The sequence below is a fragment of the Fukomys damarensis genome, unplaced genomic scaffold (genome assembly GCF_012274545.1).
Source record: "Fukomys damarensis isolate Sample0158 unplaced genomic scaffold, DMR_v1.0_HiC HiC_scaffold_39, whole genome shotgun sequence".
NCBI lineage: Eukaryota > Metazoa > Chordata > Mammalia > Rodentia > Bathyergidae > Fukomys > Fukomys damarensis.
In genome coordinates this window covers 88018818-88036920 of record NW_022900951.1, presented here as the reverse complement: position 1 = coordinate 88036920, position 18103 = coordinate 88018818, and the positions used below count along the sequence as shown (strand labels likewise).

Genomic DNA, 18103 nt, shown 5'->3' with positions numbered 1-18103 from the left:
GCCCTACTCAAATTGATAATTAGTCAATTAACCACCACAGACATAGACTTGGAGTTTGTGGCCTGTTGTCCTTATGACACTTTTATGGGTTGGTTTGATGAAATGACAGGTTAGTGTGGCACCTCTGACCCAGTTGAGAAGGTTTGGTGTTTCCAACATCTGGTGGTTATCTATTTGTACATACAAGTTACCAAGTTGTTCTGCCTCAGCACTTGTAATAAAAAAGGAAGCAAATTGCTGTTTTATAAAACTGAGTCACTCAAGACAATGCACAGTTTGAAAGCTGCTATTCTCACAGCAGGGTCCATCCTGCTCTACACAGAGACTTTGTGTCAAGCTAAAAGAAGGGCTAGGGATATAGCTCAGTGCAAAAGTCTTGATTCATTCTTCAGTACTAAAAAAAACAAACCCCCAAAACCAAAACAACCCCTTCTTCAGGAAACCAGGATGGTGGTAGGACATACCTATAATGTGGTCAAGCATGCCTACAATCCCAGCACTCCGGCAGGCTGAGGCAAGATAAATACAAAATTTAGAATAACTTAGTCAAATGCTGGCTCTTCAGATATCGCCAGTATAACCTATCAAGTTTCTTTGTTTACTGTGATAAGTGAGAATGTCAATTTCCCAAAGTTCTGGTAGACTTTCAGAAGGAGAAAGGCAAAGTCAGAATTTATTGAGAAATTTGGTTAAAAATAGACCTCTTGCTAAGGATGTAACACAGTGGGAGAGTGTGTGCTTAGCATGTGTAAAGCCTTGGGTTCTATCACCAGCATCAACAAAAATTTGACTCTTTCACTATACTTGATTATGATTGAGTAAAGATCACAATACCACAGTCCAGACTTAGTGGATATAGCAAGGTGAGAACTTTGAAGTATTGGAAAAGTTTCAGGATACCATCTGTCTGTTCACAGTATCCATTGAAGAGTTAATGAGACTTTTTGGCAGTTCATATAGTGAACAATAAACAGCAAGATAATGGCGCCAGAAAGATATGTAGTGTTAGTCCTCAGCTTTCCAAGCTGAGAGTGGGGGTAGATGGTTTTAGTTCCTACTATTTAACTCAAGGATAGAAGAATAGGATCATGGAGAAATAAACCATAGCTTCAAGTCTGCCTTTCATGTTTTATTGCTGTTTAAAAAAATTTGGATCTAATATGGCAGATTGTGAATACTTGCCCAAGTATAGTAGTAGTTTTACACTTGAAATGATTTTTCTTTCTTAACAGTTCATACTTCTTTTATAGCCTTAAAATATTTCCTAATTTTAAAAATAGTGCTTTTGTTTCAATCCTTTTACTCTCCTTTTTAAAAAAATACATCATGTGACTCTCCAATTTTCTGATTGAGTTTCACATATTGTGCATTTACAGTACAATGAAAGTAGATGACATTTCGTTAAATTGTCAGTGATTGCTTCTAGGCTATGTATCTCTAAATTGGTCAATTGCACAGAGCTTGTTCACTTCCCATGCCTTGTCAGGCAAAGTTTTACAAACAACTTTTCAGTATGCATTGATTTCAACTTATGTTTATTTTACTATTGAGAGGGACATTTTGTTTTTTAATTTTTTGTGGTTCTGGGTATGAAGCCTAGGGTCTGCTGCACTCTACCACTGAGCCACACTTTCCAGTTTCAAGGCAAGAGGTCATGTTTTATCCAGCTTTTTCTTGGATTGAAGAATGTGGTGGTGCATAGCTGTAATCTCAGCACCCTGGATGGCTGAGACAGGAGGACCACAATGTCTGAGCCCTGCTTAGGCAATTTAGGATGACTTGTCTCAAAAATGGGCTGGGGATGAGTTGGACCTGTCCTGAATTCAATCCTCAGTACCCCAAAAAAGTAAGTTTCTTTCTCTAGCAATATATGCAATATATATTTTTCTAGCAATATATATATTCATAGAGATATAGTTATATACTTATATATATATATATGCTTTATATATGGATATATATATATATCTGTGTCTGTAGAGTATGTTAGTATTAGAAGTTGTACAAGTCATTTGATTTAACTTTCCAGCCAATATATGAATAGCTTCTGTAGCATTCGGTAGGCTGTTCAGCAAATGATAGCATATGTGTTCTGGAATCAGTTGTCAGTTGTTGTGCTTTGTATCTAGATTTCCATCAAAAGCTGCATGTGCTCAAAGGTGGGTCTTTTGGAAGGTGACTGGATTATAGGGATGATGTAGCGGGCTTGTTGTTAGGTGGGGGTCTAATCAGAAGAGGTGGGTCACTGGGAACAAGGCCTGAAAGAGGTTATCTCCCTTCCTCGCATGTCCTTTAGCTCCCTGTGTCCTGGCAGCTGTGCAATGAGCAGTTTTCCTCTACCAGGCCTTTCCACTGAGTCTTCTTTCCTTGGAGCTGACCAACTATGGACTGAAAACAAATCTCTTCTTTAAATTGTGTGTCTCAGCGTACAAAAATGCCAATTTTGTGTTACTTCTTAGTTGTGTGAACTGGGGCAAGTTGTTTAACCTTTCTAAACCTCAATATCTCATAGATAAAATGGGGATGATAATAAGGCCCACTTTGAAAGCTTGTGTTAAATTTAAATAAGGATGCATGTAGATCATTAAGCATAGAGATTGAAACAGATACATTAACAATTACTTGTTAGTATATGGTAGATATAGCTTTCAGTCTCTGTTTTAATAATATTGTACACTACAAGAAAACCTGCTGTACTTGGAGCAATATCTGTTACTAGCAATGCAATGAACCCAAATTCTTTCCCTTTACCCCTTCAAGGCTAGGGGTAGTAGTAATAGCTTCTTACTGTTGCTAGTCCCTGATGTTTTATCATTTCCCATCGGCCCATGAATTCTGTCCGCACCTTTGTAAATAGACCCTCCATTAGAGTTACTATACTCATGTTTTTTGAAAAGGCTACATACAGTTTTATGCCAGGACCATGATCAATACAATCTTGTACCTGTGTTTGATAACTAACCCTTACTCACGTCAGCCTCTCAGAACTCTCTTCCGGGCCTGCACATACATTGCTCCATTGGTTTCTCACTTCCATTAGCCTATTTTATTTCTTATTTATAGTTCTGCTCCTAACCTTTGTACTTAAAGTTGTATTTGGTCTCCCATCTTGGAATCTTACTTCTTCCATTAAAGACGGGCTGTGACTTACTCTCTTTTACTTCTTCCATTTCCAAGTATCTCCGGGGAATCTACTTTACTTTGAGAATCCTTAAACTTAATCTTTCCTACCTTGCTCAACAAGTGACTAGCCCTCTAAAAATGAGGGAGCATGTCTGGCACATTCTACATTACATTATTGTCATTCTCTCTTGGTGTACTCTACAACCTATCTGTAGGTAATCTCATCCATTACTCATCTTAAAATTAATGTCTCCAGTCCAGACTTATCTTCTAAATTCCAGACTCATTATTAAACTGCCTACTTACCTTCTTCATTTGAATATCTCAAAGGTTCTTCAAACCAAACATGTCTCAAACTGAGTTCATCTCTCCCTTGACCTGATTTGCCTCCAGTGCTCTCTGAGTTAAGAGAGCCACTAGATTCTTGTTCAAACCAAAAAGCTGTAAACTGCCAAGGACTATTCCTTCATACTCCATTTATCCAAACCATCATCAAATAATGCTGATTTGGGGCTGGGGATTTAGCTCAGTGGTGTCACCACCTGCCTTGCAAGTGCAAGGTCCTGAATTAGATCCCTAGTACCAAAAAATAAAATTTAAAAAAAATTCTGATTTTATATCCTAAATCTATATCAAACTATTCACTTGTCTTTATGATGATCCACTATTCTTTGATGAGTGATAAGTCTGAGGCATTGCATCTTTCTCCTAAATTACTGCCATAGGCTCTCAATTGTTCTTACTGTGATCTCTCTTGGCCCTCTTCAATTCATTCTCTATGCTGCTGCCATTTATATTTTCTATGCTTGTAAGATTGTTAGAAATCTGTAGTATGGTAACAATGCCCTACATGTCCTAGTCCCTGTCAACTTTTCTAGCCTTCTGTAGGCTTCTCTTCCCCATTCACTCTCCTTAAACTATGCAAAGTTTATTTGACCTCAGAACCTTTACATGTAATGTTATCTCTGTGGAATGGTCTTACACTCTCATTTTACTCAGCCCTTAGATTTATTTATTTCCTCGGTGAAGTCTTCCCTGCTACTCTAGGTCAGATGAATCAGCATCCATCCCACTTTACATCTTATACATCTTTGTAACCCAATATTATTGCTATTATCTGTTGATGTTGTATATCCCTGTAGGCTATAACTTTCACCAGGGTGCAAACTGTATGCTGAAAACATTTATTAAATGAATGAATGAACTAAATGTTTATTAAGATTGTAAAACTTTGATTGCAATCATTAGCTCTTTACACAGCCTAGCCCAGGTCATTGTGTAATCTGTACCTCCTTTTCTCTTCCATGTCTATGCATGATTGAATGAATAAATACTTTATGTAAAAATGAATTGGGATACCTAAAATCACTCATTATTCTTTGAGAATTTCTTCACTTGCATTTATTCTTATGATTATTTTAGTTTTTTTGATATGGGGTCTTGTGATGTAGCCCAGGCCAGCCTTGAACTTGCTGAAATTCTCTTGCCTCAGCCTCATGAGTCCTGGGATTACACGTGTGCACTACTATGCCTGCCCACTTGCATTTATTGTGTGCATTTCCTTTTCCTACTCTACATATATTCCATATTTTTGTCTCTTTCTTTTCACAAGTACAATTCATTCTTTGTGGCTAGAGGAAATTTCTCTAGTCAGTAATTCCTTCCCTTTTGATGTCTTAGGATTTGTTATAGAGTACAAATGGAATTGCTGTGTACTCTTAAAACAATATACAATTTTATTTAAACTTTTTTTTTTTTTGGTACTGGGGATCTAACTCAGGACCTTGCTCTTGTGAGGCAGGTGGTGGAACCACTGAGCTAAATCTGTGAACCCACTGTACGGTTTTAAATAAGCACATTATTTTTACCTAAGGTGCTGTTTCTATTTCTAGGGATTGGGAAGAGAGGACATGTTTATGAAGATCAGCATTGATTGTGAGCATTAAGTCAACTATCAGAGGATTGCGATTTGCACTGTGGGTGATAATCTATCTATATTTCTGCCCATTACTTTCAGTGATTAAATTAAATTGCAGGATCTGCCTTTGTATAAAGTTTCCCAGTCTGTTAATATGTCTTGCTGCAGCTATAAAATAATCTTAAGAGATGGCAGAACTGTGCTTATTTTTTGAATTGCTGGACATGGGGAGTTAATCACCTATAGAGCTTGACTGCTGTTTGCAGAACTTGGAGTGTTACAGAATACTTTTGAAATATCTTTTCAGTGCTCACAAAGCAAAGCATGATGAGGTGAGTACTAAACCAGGAGAACAAAGACTTGCAGTATAATCTGGAATGTGCCTTTATGTAACAATGAATGCCTCACAGATCTCTCTGGGATTGTGCCCTCTTTTGTAAGACAGACTTTGTCACACTTCCATTCATTATTCACAGGGTTCCTGCGAGGCTCAAATGCAGAAAGTACGATAGAATATATATGTTAAAATACCCTATAGGGTCAAGTGGCACCATAGACACCTGGTCTCACTCTCCCCACAGGTCCCCATCACTGACCGATGGCAGTCATTCATTTGTTCATATTTTACTGCTAATAAAATAGGTGAAGCTTAGAGAACAAGAAAAAATAATAAGAAATAAGTCCTGCAAAATGTGCAGTTGTTACTATTTATATTGGGATGAAGAGACAATTATAAGATTCTTTACATTTGTCAAACAATAGATATTTATTTTCAGCATTTATTGTTCAAGGATCACAAATAACATGCTAAATATTAATACAAATGTTGCTGTTTTCATACAGTATGAATCTACTTCAAATATAATTTTCAACAAACATAATCCAATTTTTCCTGTACATTTCTTTTACAATTTAAGAAGTTACTTTGTACAAATTCAGGTGACTAAAATATATTATTAAATATAACCATTTAAATGCATTAAATGGACCCTGTCTACCTACTTAGTAAGTATGCTGGGCTCTGCAGTGGTCAGACTCAGTTATGAGTCCAAGCTTCAGATTTGGCATGGAAGGGATGGTTGGGCTGGATGAATCCATTTTTACTTCATTCACCTTTGTATTTGCTGCCAAACATGTATATTTCACAGTGTATCTTGTTTCATACAATCCATGATTCTGAAATTTATGGAATGTCCCTTTCTGAAATTAAATTATTTAAAAATCTAATGAAGGAGTTTATTATTTTAAATAACTCTTATGGTAATTCTTTGTATTAGATTGAATTATATTATATTGCTGATATCAGAGCACTTTTGGACTACAAAATGTCAACGTAATATGGCTCAATGTAATAAAAAGTGATGTATCTTTCATTTTATCATAAAACAGAGTATATCTATACCTACCTGTTTATATACCAGCTGATGAGAAATTTGGAGGGAGAATGGGATGGGTTAGTAAATATTCTGTATAGAAGGATAAATTCAAATTATACCCACTGTCTAGCTGACTCTGATCAGTAGTATATGTCAATTAATGAGTTTGGGACATGACATATCTTAATATAAATGGAAAAATTATTTTATTTACAGTTTATTATCATTAAAACATTCATTTAATGATTCAGTTTTAATTAAAGCATCCAGTTCATTTTCCTAAAGATTAAATACCATGTGAGTCACCACAGTGAAGCATCAATTTAAATTATTTCCATTTGTTATCATTGGAAATTATGGGGATTAAGCTGCTATTTTAGTATATTCAGGGCTTTGTGTTTTGGTGAATGTTCAGCAAAGATCTAGATCCCATGGGGTACTTGTGATTACAGAGAGTGGTTGTTTTTCAGGTTAGTAACAGTCATCATCTAAATCAGTGATTGCAGGAAGTTTTAATCTTTTCAAATTCGGGTTACGGAGGTCAGGTGGGGAGGGAACAGATTTGCATTCTCTTTATAAGATTCAGAAAAGGGTGCTTTGAGTATCTTCCTATCTGCTGCTATTTGAAAGTGTAATCAGTTCCTTCATTTATCCAAGCACTAACTTCCCAACTGTACGGTGCATTCAAATACTGTGGGCACAACACAGAGAAACTGGAACGAGGGGGAATACATGTCCTTAAGATCGGGGGCATATTGTCAGCCTTTGATGAAGTCTATATATGGCTGCCAAGAGTTAAAATTTTAAAAGTCCATGGCATCTGTGTGTTGAATAAAGACACAAACTAAGCCACCAAGATATAATAATATGAGTCACCTTGCATTTTAGAAAACATGAAGCAAAAAAGGAACTCTATACCTTATCCAAGTCTTTGTTTACCTGTTAATTTGTTCTGAATGATGCAGAATGCAGCTGCCATCTCTGACAGTGTGCAATTATAACAGGTGTGGCAGAGTCTACCTTGCTGCTAAGTTTAGCTCTGCATATGGGGATTTCACACTTTTCAGCCCCTCGGAGAAGGGAGCATTGGCAAATGACTGCATAAAATTGGAACGCACTTGGGAGTTTCACCACCACACTAGATTTAGAACAGAGTAAATGAGCCAATCTAAAATGGTTACAGTGGTGGTAGAGGCATTAATTTCACATCCATTCCATTTATCTCTTACCACCACTGCAGTTCCCTATGGAGCATCCTGTGAAATTTGATGACAACCTTTTAGGTGCAAAGAGTGACTAATTTTTTGAGCATGTAGAATCTAACACAGGTGTACTAGTTTTTTGGTAGCAAATTGCCACTAGATTTCTAATTTCTGATTATAAACAATATGCCTCTCCTTGGTTTCTCACTGGAAATTTAATTTAAAAGAATCAAATTCTCTCCTACTGACATACTAGGGCTGCTTATATGAGTGAAAGTTTTCAAAATACATTTTTTCCTGTAGATAATAGCTCTTTCTTCAAGGCTGCTCCTTAAACTGAAAGTTTCTTTAAATCTCTTCCTTCATTTGGGACAGAATTCTTGGGCTAAGATGATGAAACTATTGCTCTTTTGGGAAAGGGATAGTGATCCTCTTCTGTTAACTTCTGACAAGATTTAGCTTCATATAAGCAGAGGTGATTCTTTAGGGCCAAACTAATGAGTTAAAACTTGTCTTTTTCATGTGGCATCCTCTTGGAGCATTCATACCTTTTAAAGGAAAATTCTCCTTGTTTGTTCCTAGAGCTTCCAGGGATCTTGTGTTTTTAACAGCATCATATGAATTTCTGTGGTTTCTGAGGTTTGCTGAAGGCCAAGTGCTCTTTGGTTACTATGGACACCTGCCCTCCCAGCCAGCTGTCGTTTTCTATATTCTTTTCAAAGAATGAGTCTCAGACCTCTTATATATCCCACAAGCAGAGTCAAGATGAAGGATAACACAAAGAAAACACGAGCAGCTTGTTGTTATATAGGAAGCTTTGTGTAAAAAAGCAAGACTTCCAGTACGTCAACACACAAGAATTCAATAAGACCCACTAAATCTCACCTTCATTCTGGCTTTAAGGAGTGGGAATTCTACTCTGCATCTCTACATCTGTGAACTGTGGGGCACTTTCTATGCTTTCAGAGGTGATGGGCGAGACGACATGTTTGAGCCGAAGGAGCATTGTGAAGAGCAGGATGAGGAGAATGGCCAGGAGGCTCAGAAATAAACCCACGTACATGTACAGGTTGGAGTACTTGTCTGAAGTGTTGTCCACCTCAGTGGCCAGAGTGGGAAAATGGGCCCTCCCAGTGAGATTCCCATGGTACTTAAAATGTACCTCCGTCATCACTCAGTACTTGAGTTGATATCTCTGATTTCTATTGCCTTTGCAGCATTCCAGGTCACTTACACTGTCTCTGAATATACTTGGGATGTTCCAACAATCTGATACAAAGCAGTCACACTTGGAGTGAAGTCATAGTGCCCAGACAAGAAAACAAGAATGCTCTAAATTGGTAATTTCCACACTCTTTCTGTCCTCTAGCACAGTAAGTACCTCCTTCCCAGATAGATTTTATTAGAATTTCTTAATCGATTAAAATATATATAAATAAAGCTTTATTTTTCACATTCCTACTCTTATAGTTATTAAGTATGGTGAAACTGTTTTATAATACTGCAATGTGGACAAGAATCACTTAGAGTATTATATCAGACTTTTACTCTATTTTGGTAGAGAGAGAAAGTCTCCCTTTTACCTATATCCTGTTTAGGTTTATTAATTGCATGAATTTAATTGGGTTCTTCTGTGAGGAGACTTCTTAAAGGCATTTATATATTTCTGGCTCGTTATATCTGAGTTTTCACACCTACTTGTCTGTTTTTCTGAATCATCCCTAAGGATGGAGACTGCCCAGCTTCACAGCTTGAGGGCTGTAAGTCTAGAGGATAGGAATTTTCTACACCTTTGTTGATGTCCCTCACTGTAGGTTGGAGGGAAAGCGTTGTCAGACCTGGTACTTCTCAGATGCAGGAGGACTCAGATACTGACAGCAGTAGGCCTAGGTTCAGAAGATTTGGCTTCTAAGATTCTTCAATAGATTTATTTTCCTGAAAAAAAGATAAAATATTCAGGCATCTAAGGGAAATGGATTAAAATATATTTTGAAATAAAAATGAACCAATACATCCTGAAATGATTTGCTGTAGGCAAACTAGTTTTAAAATAATATAGTTTTCCATAATTTTAAATGCCTTTTTTGTTTGTATGTGGTGCTGCTTGTTGAACCAAAGGCCTTGTGCATGCTGGGCAAGTGCTCTGCCTCTGAGCTACATCCTTAGCCCTTCTTATTTTTATTTTGATAACAAGGTCTTGCTATGTTGCCCAGGCTGGTCTGGAAGTGCATCTTCCTGCCTCAGCCTCCTGAGTGGCTGAGATTATAGGGAACACCATGCTTGGCTAAATATCTTTTCTTCTTATGCAGGAAAACAGCTATTAAAGGGTTAAAGAAAAGTACAGATCACTAAACAGCAGCTATAACTAGGCTAGATTAGGACAGTGTTTTCCATATTGCATAAGATTCACATGGGGTAATTTAAATATGTCAAAACCGGGTAACAAACTAGATACTTGAATCATGATCTTCAAAGTAGGGACCTGGGCACCACTTTAAAGATTCACAATTTATTGGACTGGGATGGACCCCAAATATTGTTTTTTTTTTAAAAAAAAACTTCATAAGTAACTCTAAATTGCAACGAGGACTGAGAAGCACTGATCTGACTTATCCAGGAAAGCCTATCACTAAAAGAAAGCAGACCTAAATATAAGGACTTGCTAATTCCCAGGTTCCAGTGCCAAATTTCACTTTAATGTATCATGGAATGTTAAAAAATGAACGTTTCTCCCAGTTTCGTTTTTTGTTCTCTCTCATTTAGGTCTGTGGGTTGAGAGGACATATTATTTTCAGTGTTTGTAGGCAGGAAAAATGGAGAAGGTATGTCCTTGCTGAGGAAAATAAGAGCATCCTTCATTACTAGACAAGACAGAACCTTGTAATTATTGGTAAAGATATTTCAGTATGTAAAAAGGGTCAACCATTTACTGTTGAAGAAAATGATCTAGCTTGTCATCAATTTTGAATGGAATGAACAATATAACCACCTTCACCTGTCACACTTCTACATGCAATAGTAGCAGATTGCTGACAATTTAGCTTAGTTCTTTTCTTTCTTTTTTCTTTTTTTTTTTTTGGTACCGGGGATCGAATTCAGGTCCTTATGCTTGTGAGGCAGGTGGCAGAACCACTGAGCTAAATCCCTGGCCCAATGTAGCTTAGTTTTATCTCTTGTAAACATATTCAAGGAGAGTTCATAGAACCATCTCCAACAATCTCATTATTCTTCCTATCATCTTTAATTTTGTAACTAGCCTGGAGCACTTTAGTTTAAATTTTATATTTCTACTCTACATTACTGTATTTTCTGTAAGCTGCATGTTTCTTAGTCTAGCTTCTTATGAGGCATAGTTAAAATGCATGGCGAATGTTTAAAATTTTAAATATGTATTACAGTAAAAGACATCGCCATTAATATCCACCTCCCTCAAATATTTGCCTTTACTTCAAACACACTTATCCCATTTTTCTTGTCACTTTCTGAAGCAGTTCTGGAAGTCTTCTTTTGTAAGTGTCTTTATGAAATACAATTAAAAAATATAGTAGATGTTGTTTGTGAGTACTATCCAAAGGAAATGCAGGATCATAGAAACAGTCTGGGGTGTCCTCAATCAACCCTATTCACCAGATCCAGCACTGTGCAACTTTTGGCTTTTCTCCAATGTCGAAATGACCACAAAAGGTAAACATTTTGAATAGATTCGGAACACTGAGGTAGCCCTGACAGCACAATGAAAGGTACTCATGAAAGAGGACTTTCAAAACTGCTTTAGAAAATGGCAAGAATGATGGAATAAGTATGTTTGAAGTGAGGGGGAGTACTTTGAGGGGGTATTACTGGCAACGTGTCCTTTACTGTAATTTAAAAAATTTAAACATTCAACATATAACCCAGCCACAAGTCTTACTGCTCCTACCATCTGTATAAAACTACATTGTTTGTGAGAAACAAAGAGCAAAGACAGGTGTTCTCTTTCTATGTTCTTTGGAACGGTGATCTAGCAAACACTTTTTCTGTGCTTCAAGGTACATCTATTTTGATTTTATTTATTTATTTTTTGGTAGGAGGACTGAGAACCAGGAATATGCTTTGCATGCAATTATTTGCACAATGAGCATTAAGAGTTAACTACTGTTTTTTTGTTGTTGTTGTGTTTTTAGAAAGTCCATCTGACGAACTTAGATCATCTTTTTTTTTTTGGTATGGGCCTCTTGGAGCATCTGTGTTTTGATTGTTTGGAGGACCTACTTTTAAAAAGTATTTATTTATTTATTTAATTGAGTTTATTGGTACATTTAAGGTATACAGTACAGTTACGTTCATTATTGGGGTCTTGTACCTTTACATCACAGGTCTTGCTTCTCATTTTTTCCCCTTGTCCCTGCCCTCCCTTCACCCCCCTCCCCTCCCCATTTACAAACACTTTATTTCCATTTCGTCATATTTTTTTTCTTTTCCCTTATTACCTTTCCCCTATCCTTCCCATTTTCCCTACACCTTTAGACTAGAGGTTCCCTTTGACCCAGTCATCCCTCTGCTGGGTATCTTTCCAAAAGAATTAAAAGAATCATACCACAGTGATATATGTGCACCCATGTTTATAGCGGCACAGTTTGTAATAGCTAAATCTTGGAAACAGCCCATGTGACCATCAGTTGTAAACTGGATAAAGAAGATGTAGTTTTTCTATAAAATGGAATACTACTCAGCCATAAAGAATGAGAAATTAGATTCATTCATAGGAAAATGGATACATATTGAAGATATACTCCTAAGTGAAATAAATAAGTCACACATGTGTAAATACCAAATAGTTTCTCTGGTGTGAAAAACTATAATGGTACATAGGAAGAAGAGGGCTAAAATGTATTTAAAACAATGTTATTGTTTGAATTGTATCATCCAAAAAGATATTTTGATGTTCTATCCCCCAGTACCTGTGACTCATCTCAGAATTTAGAAATAAGATCTTTACAGATGTAATCAAATTAAAATGAGATCATTAGGTTGGCTCTAATCCAATGACTAGGGTCTTTAATCCAATGACAGAGTCACCCAGTGAGAAGACAGAAACAGATTGGAGTGATGTATCCATAAGACAAGAAATGCCAAAGATGGCCAGCAAGCACTAGAGGTTGGAAACAGGGAAGATTCTATCACACAGATTTCAGAGGATGTGTGACCCAGCTGATGTCTTAACTTCAGCCTCCAGACCTGAGAGAATAAATTTCAGTTGTTTTAAGCCACACAATTTATACAACATTGTTACGGTAGCTCTAGGAAACAAATACATAGAATAACTACTCTGAGGCCCTAAGGTTTTGGAACTTTGGAAGTAGTGTTTCTCAGTGTGGGATTTGGAAATTCTTTTCATCAGGATAATGCACTTAGAAGGTGCTTATTAAAATGCAGATACCTAGGCATTTTCTCTTGCTCCCTAGGTCCTAATGTCTGGGGATAGGACTTTGTAATCTGTTTGTATGAGTTACCCACTTAAAGTATCTAAGCACACATATTAGGCCTTTTGAAAATGAATATACAGTAATTGGGGTTCTTCCTGCAGAAGTTCTGATTCATTAGTTCTGTGTGGGACATGAACATCATTATTGTTTGAAGCTTTATACGTGAATATGATACACAGCTATGGCTGAGAAATACAACTTTACAAAATAGAACCTAGGATTTCAATTTCAGGACTCTGGCAGTCCCAGGCAGCTCATACAGAGATATCCTTTGATCTCAGCTTCTCCTCAGGTATTAAATGTTGTACATATATGGTCAGTCTGAACAACCCTCCTTCCACCACCTGTTCTCCCTGAAGCTGCTTTCATTAAGAATGGTATCAGCATGAATAGTTTCTCTGGTGTGAGGAACTGCAACTGTAAATAAGGATCAAAATGTATAATAGATAATGCCAAATAGGAAAAGGTCCAAAGAGAAGGCGAAGTGGGAGGGGAGGGGAAAGGAAAGAAGGGAATGGAATTAATATGAGAAATGGAAAAAATGGAAACATAGTCTTTGTAAATAGGGATGGGTGGAGGGGTTGAAGGGAGGGCAGGGCAATGGGGAAAAAGTAAGAACCAAGATATTTTAAAGTACAAATCTACTCATTCTTTATGGCTGAGTAATATTCCATTTTATAGAAAAACCACATCTTCTTTATCCAGTCTTCAACTGATGGACAAATGGGCTGTTTCCAAGTTTTAGCTATTACAAGCTATGCCGCTATAAATATGGGTGTGCATACATCACTGTGATATGATTCTTTTAGTACTTTTGGAAAGATACCCAGCAGAGGGATGGCTGGGTCAAATGGAACCTCCAGTCCAAGCTCTTTGAGGTATCTGTATATTGATTTCCAAAGTGGTGGATACATATTGAAGATAAACTCCTAAGTGAAATAAATAAGTCACACATGTAAATACCGAATAGTTTCTCTGGTGTGAATAAACTGTAATAACACGTAAGATCCTAACAAGATTACTGACATTGTGAAATGGGAAGAAAGGGGCTAAAGGTGTAGGGAAGGTGGGAGGGGTAGGGGAAAGGTAATAAGGGAAAAGAAAAAAAATGTTAGATAATGAAAAGATGGAAATAAAGTGTTTGCAGATGGGGAGGGGAGGAGGGGGTGAAGGGAGGGCAGGGGTAAGGGGAAAAAATGAGAATCAAGACTTGTCATGTAGAGGTACAAGATCCCAACAATGAATGCAACTGTACTGTATCCCTAAAATGTACCAATAAACTCAATTAAAGAAAAACAATAAAAATACAAATTTACAATGATGAACTTAAAATGTACCAATAAAATTGATTAGAAAAACAATGAAGAGAAAAGAAAGAATTGTATTAGCATGGAGATAAGAGTTTAGTGAATTTTCACTCCTGTATCTTGTAAATTACCATTTCACCTGCCTTCCAGAAGAGAAGTGGAAGCAAAAATACACACTTGCTGCTAATATAAACAAAGTGAGAGAGACCTCTATGCTATTATGGAATCTTTTCATTCCTCCTTGGAAGTGGATACATTACTGGATAAGTCATACTTATTGATTTATGGCACCCTGCTATAATTCGTAAATTCATACCCTCTTTAATTTGTGTACTTAATAAGATAATGAGCACCCATCGACAGACACTGTTCCTAATAACTTTGAATGAGAATAACTAATAATTTATGTGATATCCACTTATACTCTCCAACTCGTCCTCCTACCTACTTATCTACAGAAGTAACCAAGCCTTCAATTTTGTTAATCATTACCTTGTTTTGATTTATATATACACACATATATGCACACGCATGAGTGTGTGAGCACACAAACACAACACACACACTACCTATGCCTAAGCAATATGTAAGCTTTGTTTGAACTTTATTTTTTAAAGAAGATGGTAGGCTATATGCAATTTTTCCTGTCTCCTTCACATTTGACCCTGAATTTTTCCTGGGTCTGATTATTTGTTTATTATTCCATGAAGCTTGGAGAAGCTTAGACAACAATGATGTCTGCTATAGTTGTCAACTTCTTTAAATGTTTCTTTTGAGGGTTTGGAAAACTAGTCACATAATTTCCAAAATCCTCTATTGTCAGCTGGTCACCAAACACCCTGGTTAATTTTGGTAGGTTTATAAATTTAATTCCTTAAATCCTTTATGGACTTTGAAATAAATATTTAGGTCCTGGGGAATTATTTTTGTTACTCTGTTCCTATAGCTATGATTTCTTCTAATAAAACTTTCCAAACAGGATCACCACGGCTTTCTTTGGTCACTAATTAATTGCACAGATGATGCGACTGTTGCATTAAAAGTTCTGCACAAGATAGAATGAAAGATAATCATATGATTTCAAAAGGAGAAAAAAAATCCATTCATTCTGAGGGATCTGATCATTGTGGGAAGACTTTTATAGTCTTATTTTAGTTCCTACAGTCCTTTCTGAAAAGCTCAAAAATAAAAATCAAGTTCTAGTTTTTCAAAAGTGGTTGAAAGCTGTTGGGGGAAAAGAAGATAGTGAGGGGTAGGGAAAAGGGCAAAGAATTAGGAAAAGAAGGAAGGGCAATTGAAGAAGGGCGAGAGAAAGAGGAGGAAAGGAAAGAGTTGCTATTTTTTATTTTTCTGTACTGGGATTGACCTCCAGCTCTTGTGCTTATCAAGGCAAGTGGTGAACCACTGAGCTAAATCCCCAGCCCAAGGAGGAAAGGAAAGAAATGCGAGAGGTGAGTAAAGCTGGGGGGGAAAAAAAAGAGAGAATGAGACATGTGGGAAGGGAATAAAAGGTAGGAGAAAATCAATGATTAACAAAAAGAGAAGAAAGGGAAGCGGGAAAATATAGGGAAAGAAGGGAGGAAAGGAAAAGAGGAAAGATAAGTTTAATAATTGTCCAATGTCCAACAGGAACCTGACTATCCAGTTTTTTTAATCTCTACTGTAAATCAAAATACCTATAAGTGTTGTGAAGGCACTTCTGGCTTTCTGTTTGCATGTTTTGTCACTAACTTGGTAAATAAAAGTAGTAATAAAAATTCTTGTGTTTTTAGTATTGAGCTTGAAGTGCCCAAGTCTTCAATAATGTTTGACATTAGCATAGTATGTATAACCTCATGGGAGCAAAATTGCATAGGTCCTGAATCATAAATTTTGCTCCTTGAAATGAGAAAGGAACGTGAAATTTTAGTCTTTATCTGTCGACAGCAAGAAGGATTCCTTGGGTGAAACTTGTTTCTGATGAAAGCAGCAAAGGTCTGCATAAGCCTACAAAATCAGACTGACATTTACGCAATAAACCTGTATTTGGTGCCAGCCAAGCCCTAGGCACTGAGCTCAGCATTGGGGAAGTATAAATAAATGTATCCTTATCCCTGTTTGGGTACTCAGGTTCTCCTAGCAGTAACATTTACTTTCTTATTGACAAAGTTCTGAAAAGCATCCACTGTTTTTTTTTTATATTTTTCTGTATGATACCTGCCTATATAATTACTCAGATGAAATCCTCCCAAATTGCTAAAGAAAATGATCAGTGGAAAAGAAAAGTAACATCTATCCATTGCAACAGTTCCAAGAGTTAACACTTTCTGTTTGTATCTTCCAAGTGAGGAAGACAAAACTATGGGGAGATCTGAACTGTGAAGAGTATTGAGCTCCGTAGCAGCCTATGAAAATTACAATTTCAGTAGCAAGCCATTAAATAATAAGCTTTCACAAGGGGAGTTGCTTTATCTGCCGCAGGTGGTGCCGATTTGTCACACCTGCCAGTAAATAAAATAAAGCAGCTTACTTCACCATTCACAACATTATCAAATTTCCAAATTTCTCTTACCTTTCCTGGCTCTGGTTGACTATGTAAGTATTCCTTTTAAAGCTTTCTCCGACAGCCAACTTGTTCAGTAGCATCTCTGTAGTGTCTGGAAAATAGATTGAAAGCCTTGCTTTACCAGAGAAGCAGAACTATGTTCATGCAAAGTATGCTTTCTCTTTCATCTTCCTGAAGAGTCAGCCCTTTCCAGAAAAGCAGAACAGAACCTTCTATTAGTTATCCAAAATGCCAGTTGCCATCTATGGGTTAGAGTGCAGTTTCAGATGCCTTTTTCTTATAAGCACCAAACAGAAAAGGGAGGTCTCTGGGTGTACGTGCCACTGCCGTCTGGAACACTTGAATGTAAGCTGGCTGAATTAGTTAAGTCTCTAGTTCCTTATTCCCAGGCAACAGTATGCAGGAAAGATAGCGACTCAGCTCTGCTCTGCCCTGCAGTGTGGAGCCCCAGAGAGAGGGAGGAGATAAGAGAGAAATGAAGCAAAGTTTGTATAAGCCTTCCAATTTAACCCTTTCCAGGTTTCTTCTGTAGTATTAGCTAAAGCTCCCTCTTTTTGTAGAAGGTGCTTCAAATGTCACTTAAAAGAATCAGATTTCTTGCTCAATTCAAAAGACTTTTTTTTTTAAGTGTAGATCTTATAGCAATATAGGGTGAGAAATGACACCAAACATATCAAAATGTGCTGGTATTTCCATAACTCCATTTTTACAAACATAATATGTGCGCGCGCGCGCGCGCGTGTGTGTGTGTGTGTGTGTGTGTGTGTGTGTGTGTGTTTCTAGGATTTGGAAAGTTTTTAAGGCATTAGTTGAATGCATTTAGCTTTGATATTTTGTGGAAATATAAAATCAGCTTGAGTTTCTGGTTGAGGGTGTAAAATCTTTAAAGAAACTATCCATGGTAGATATTTCATTAGAAATGATTCATCCACCTGTAGTTTAAATGACCTTACCATCCTTCACACGGCAAGAGGAAGGAGATTACCAGTTCTGGAGTGCTTACTTTGTATAAAGTGTGTCATATAAAGAACTTCATTTAATTCTCACAACTCTATGACTTGGGTTTCTCATTTTACAAATGGGGAAACTGTAGCTCAGAAAGAAAAATTTGTTGTGTAGTTTAGTAACCCTGGAGCTAACACTTGAAAATAAAGCAGAGTGATCCCA

The 18103-nt window shown here is 36.9% G+C and overlaps 1 protein-coding gene and 1 long non-coding RNA gene across 2 annotated transcripts; both read right to left on the bottom strand.

Moving 5' to 3' along the window:
- Positions 1-8517: 8517 nt before the first annotated feature.
- Sertm2 (serine rich and transmembrane domain containing 2) lies at positions 8518-8994 on the bottom strand. Its single transcript, XM_033760088.1, has one exon. The coding sequence runs from the start codon at positions 8788-8790 to the stop codon at positions 8518-8520; it is 273 nt and encodes a 90-aa protein (XP_033615979.1). The 5' UTR covers positions 8791-8994.
- A 233-nt stretch (positions 8995-9227) lies between these two features.
- LOC104847600 lies at positions 9228-17338 on the bottom strand. The gene is made up of 3 exons (XR_776193.3): positions 17146-17338; positions 16943-17027; positions 9228-9554 (listed from the first exon to the last, which is right to left on the bottom strand). It is a non-coding gene; the product is annotated as an uncharacterized LOC104847600 (long non-coding RNA).
- Between the last annotated feature and the right edge of the window lie 765 nt (positions 17339-18103).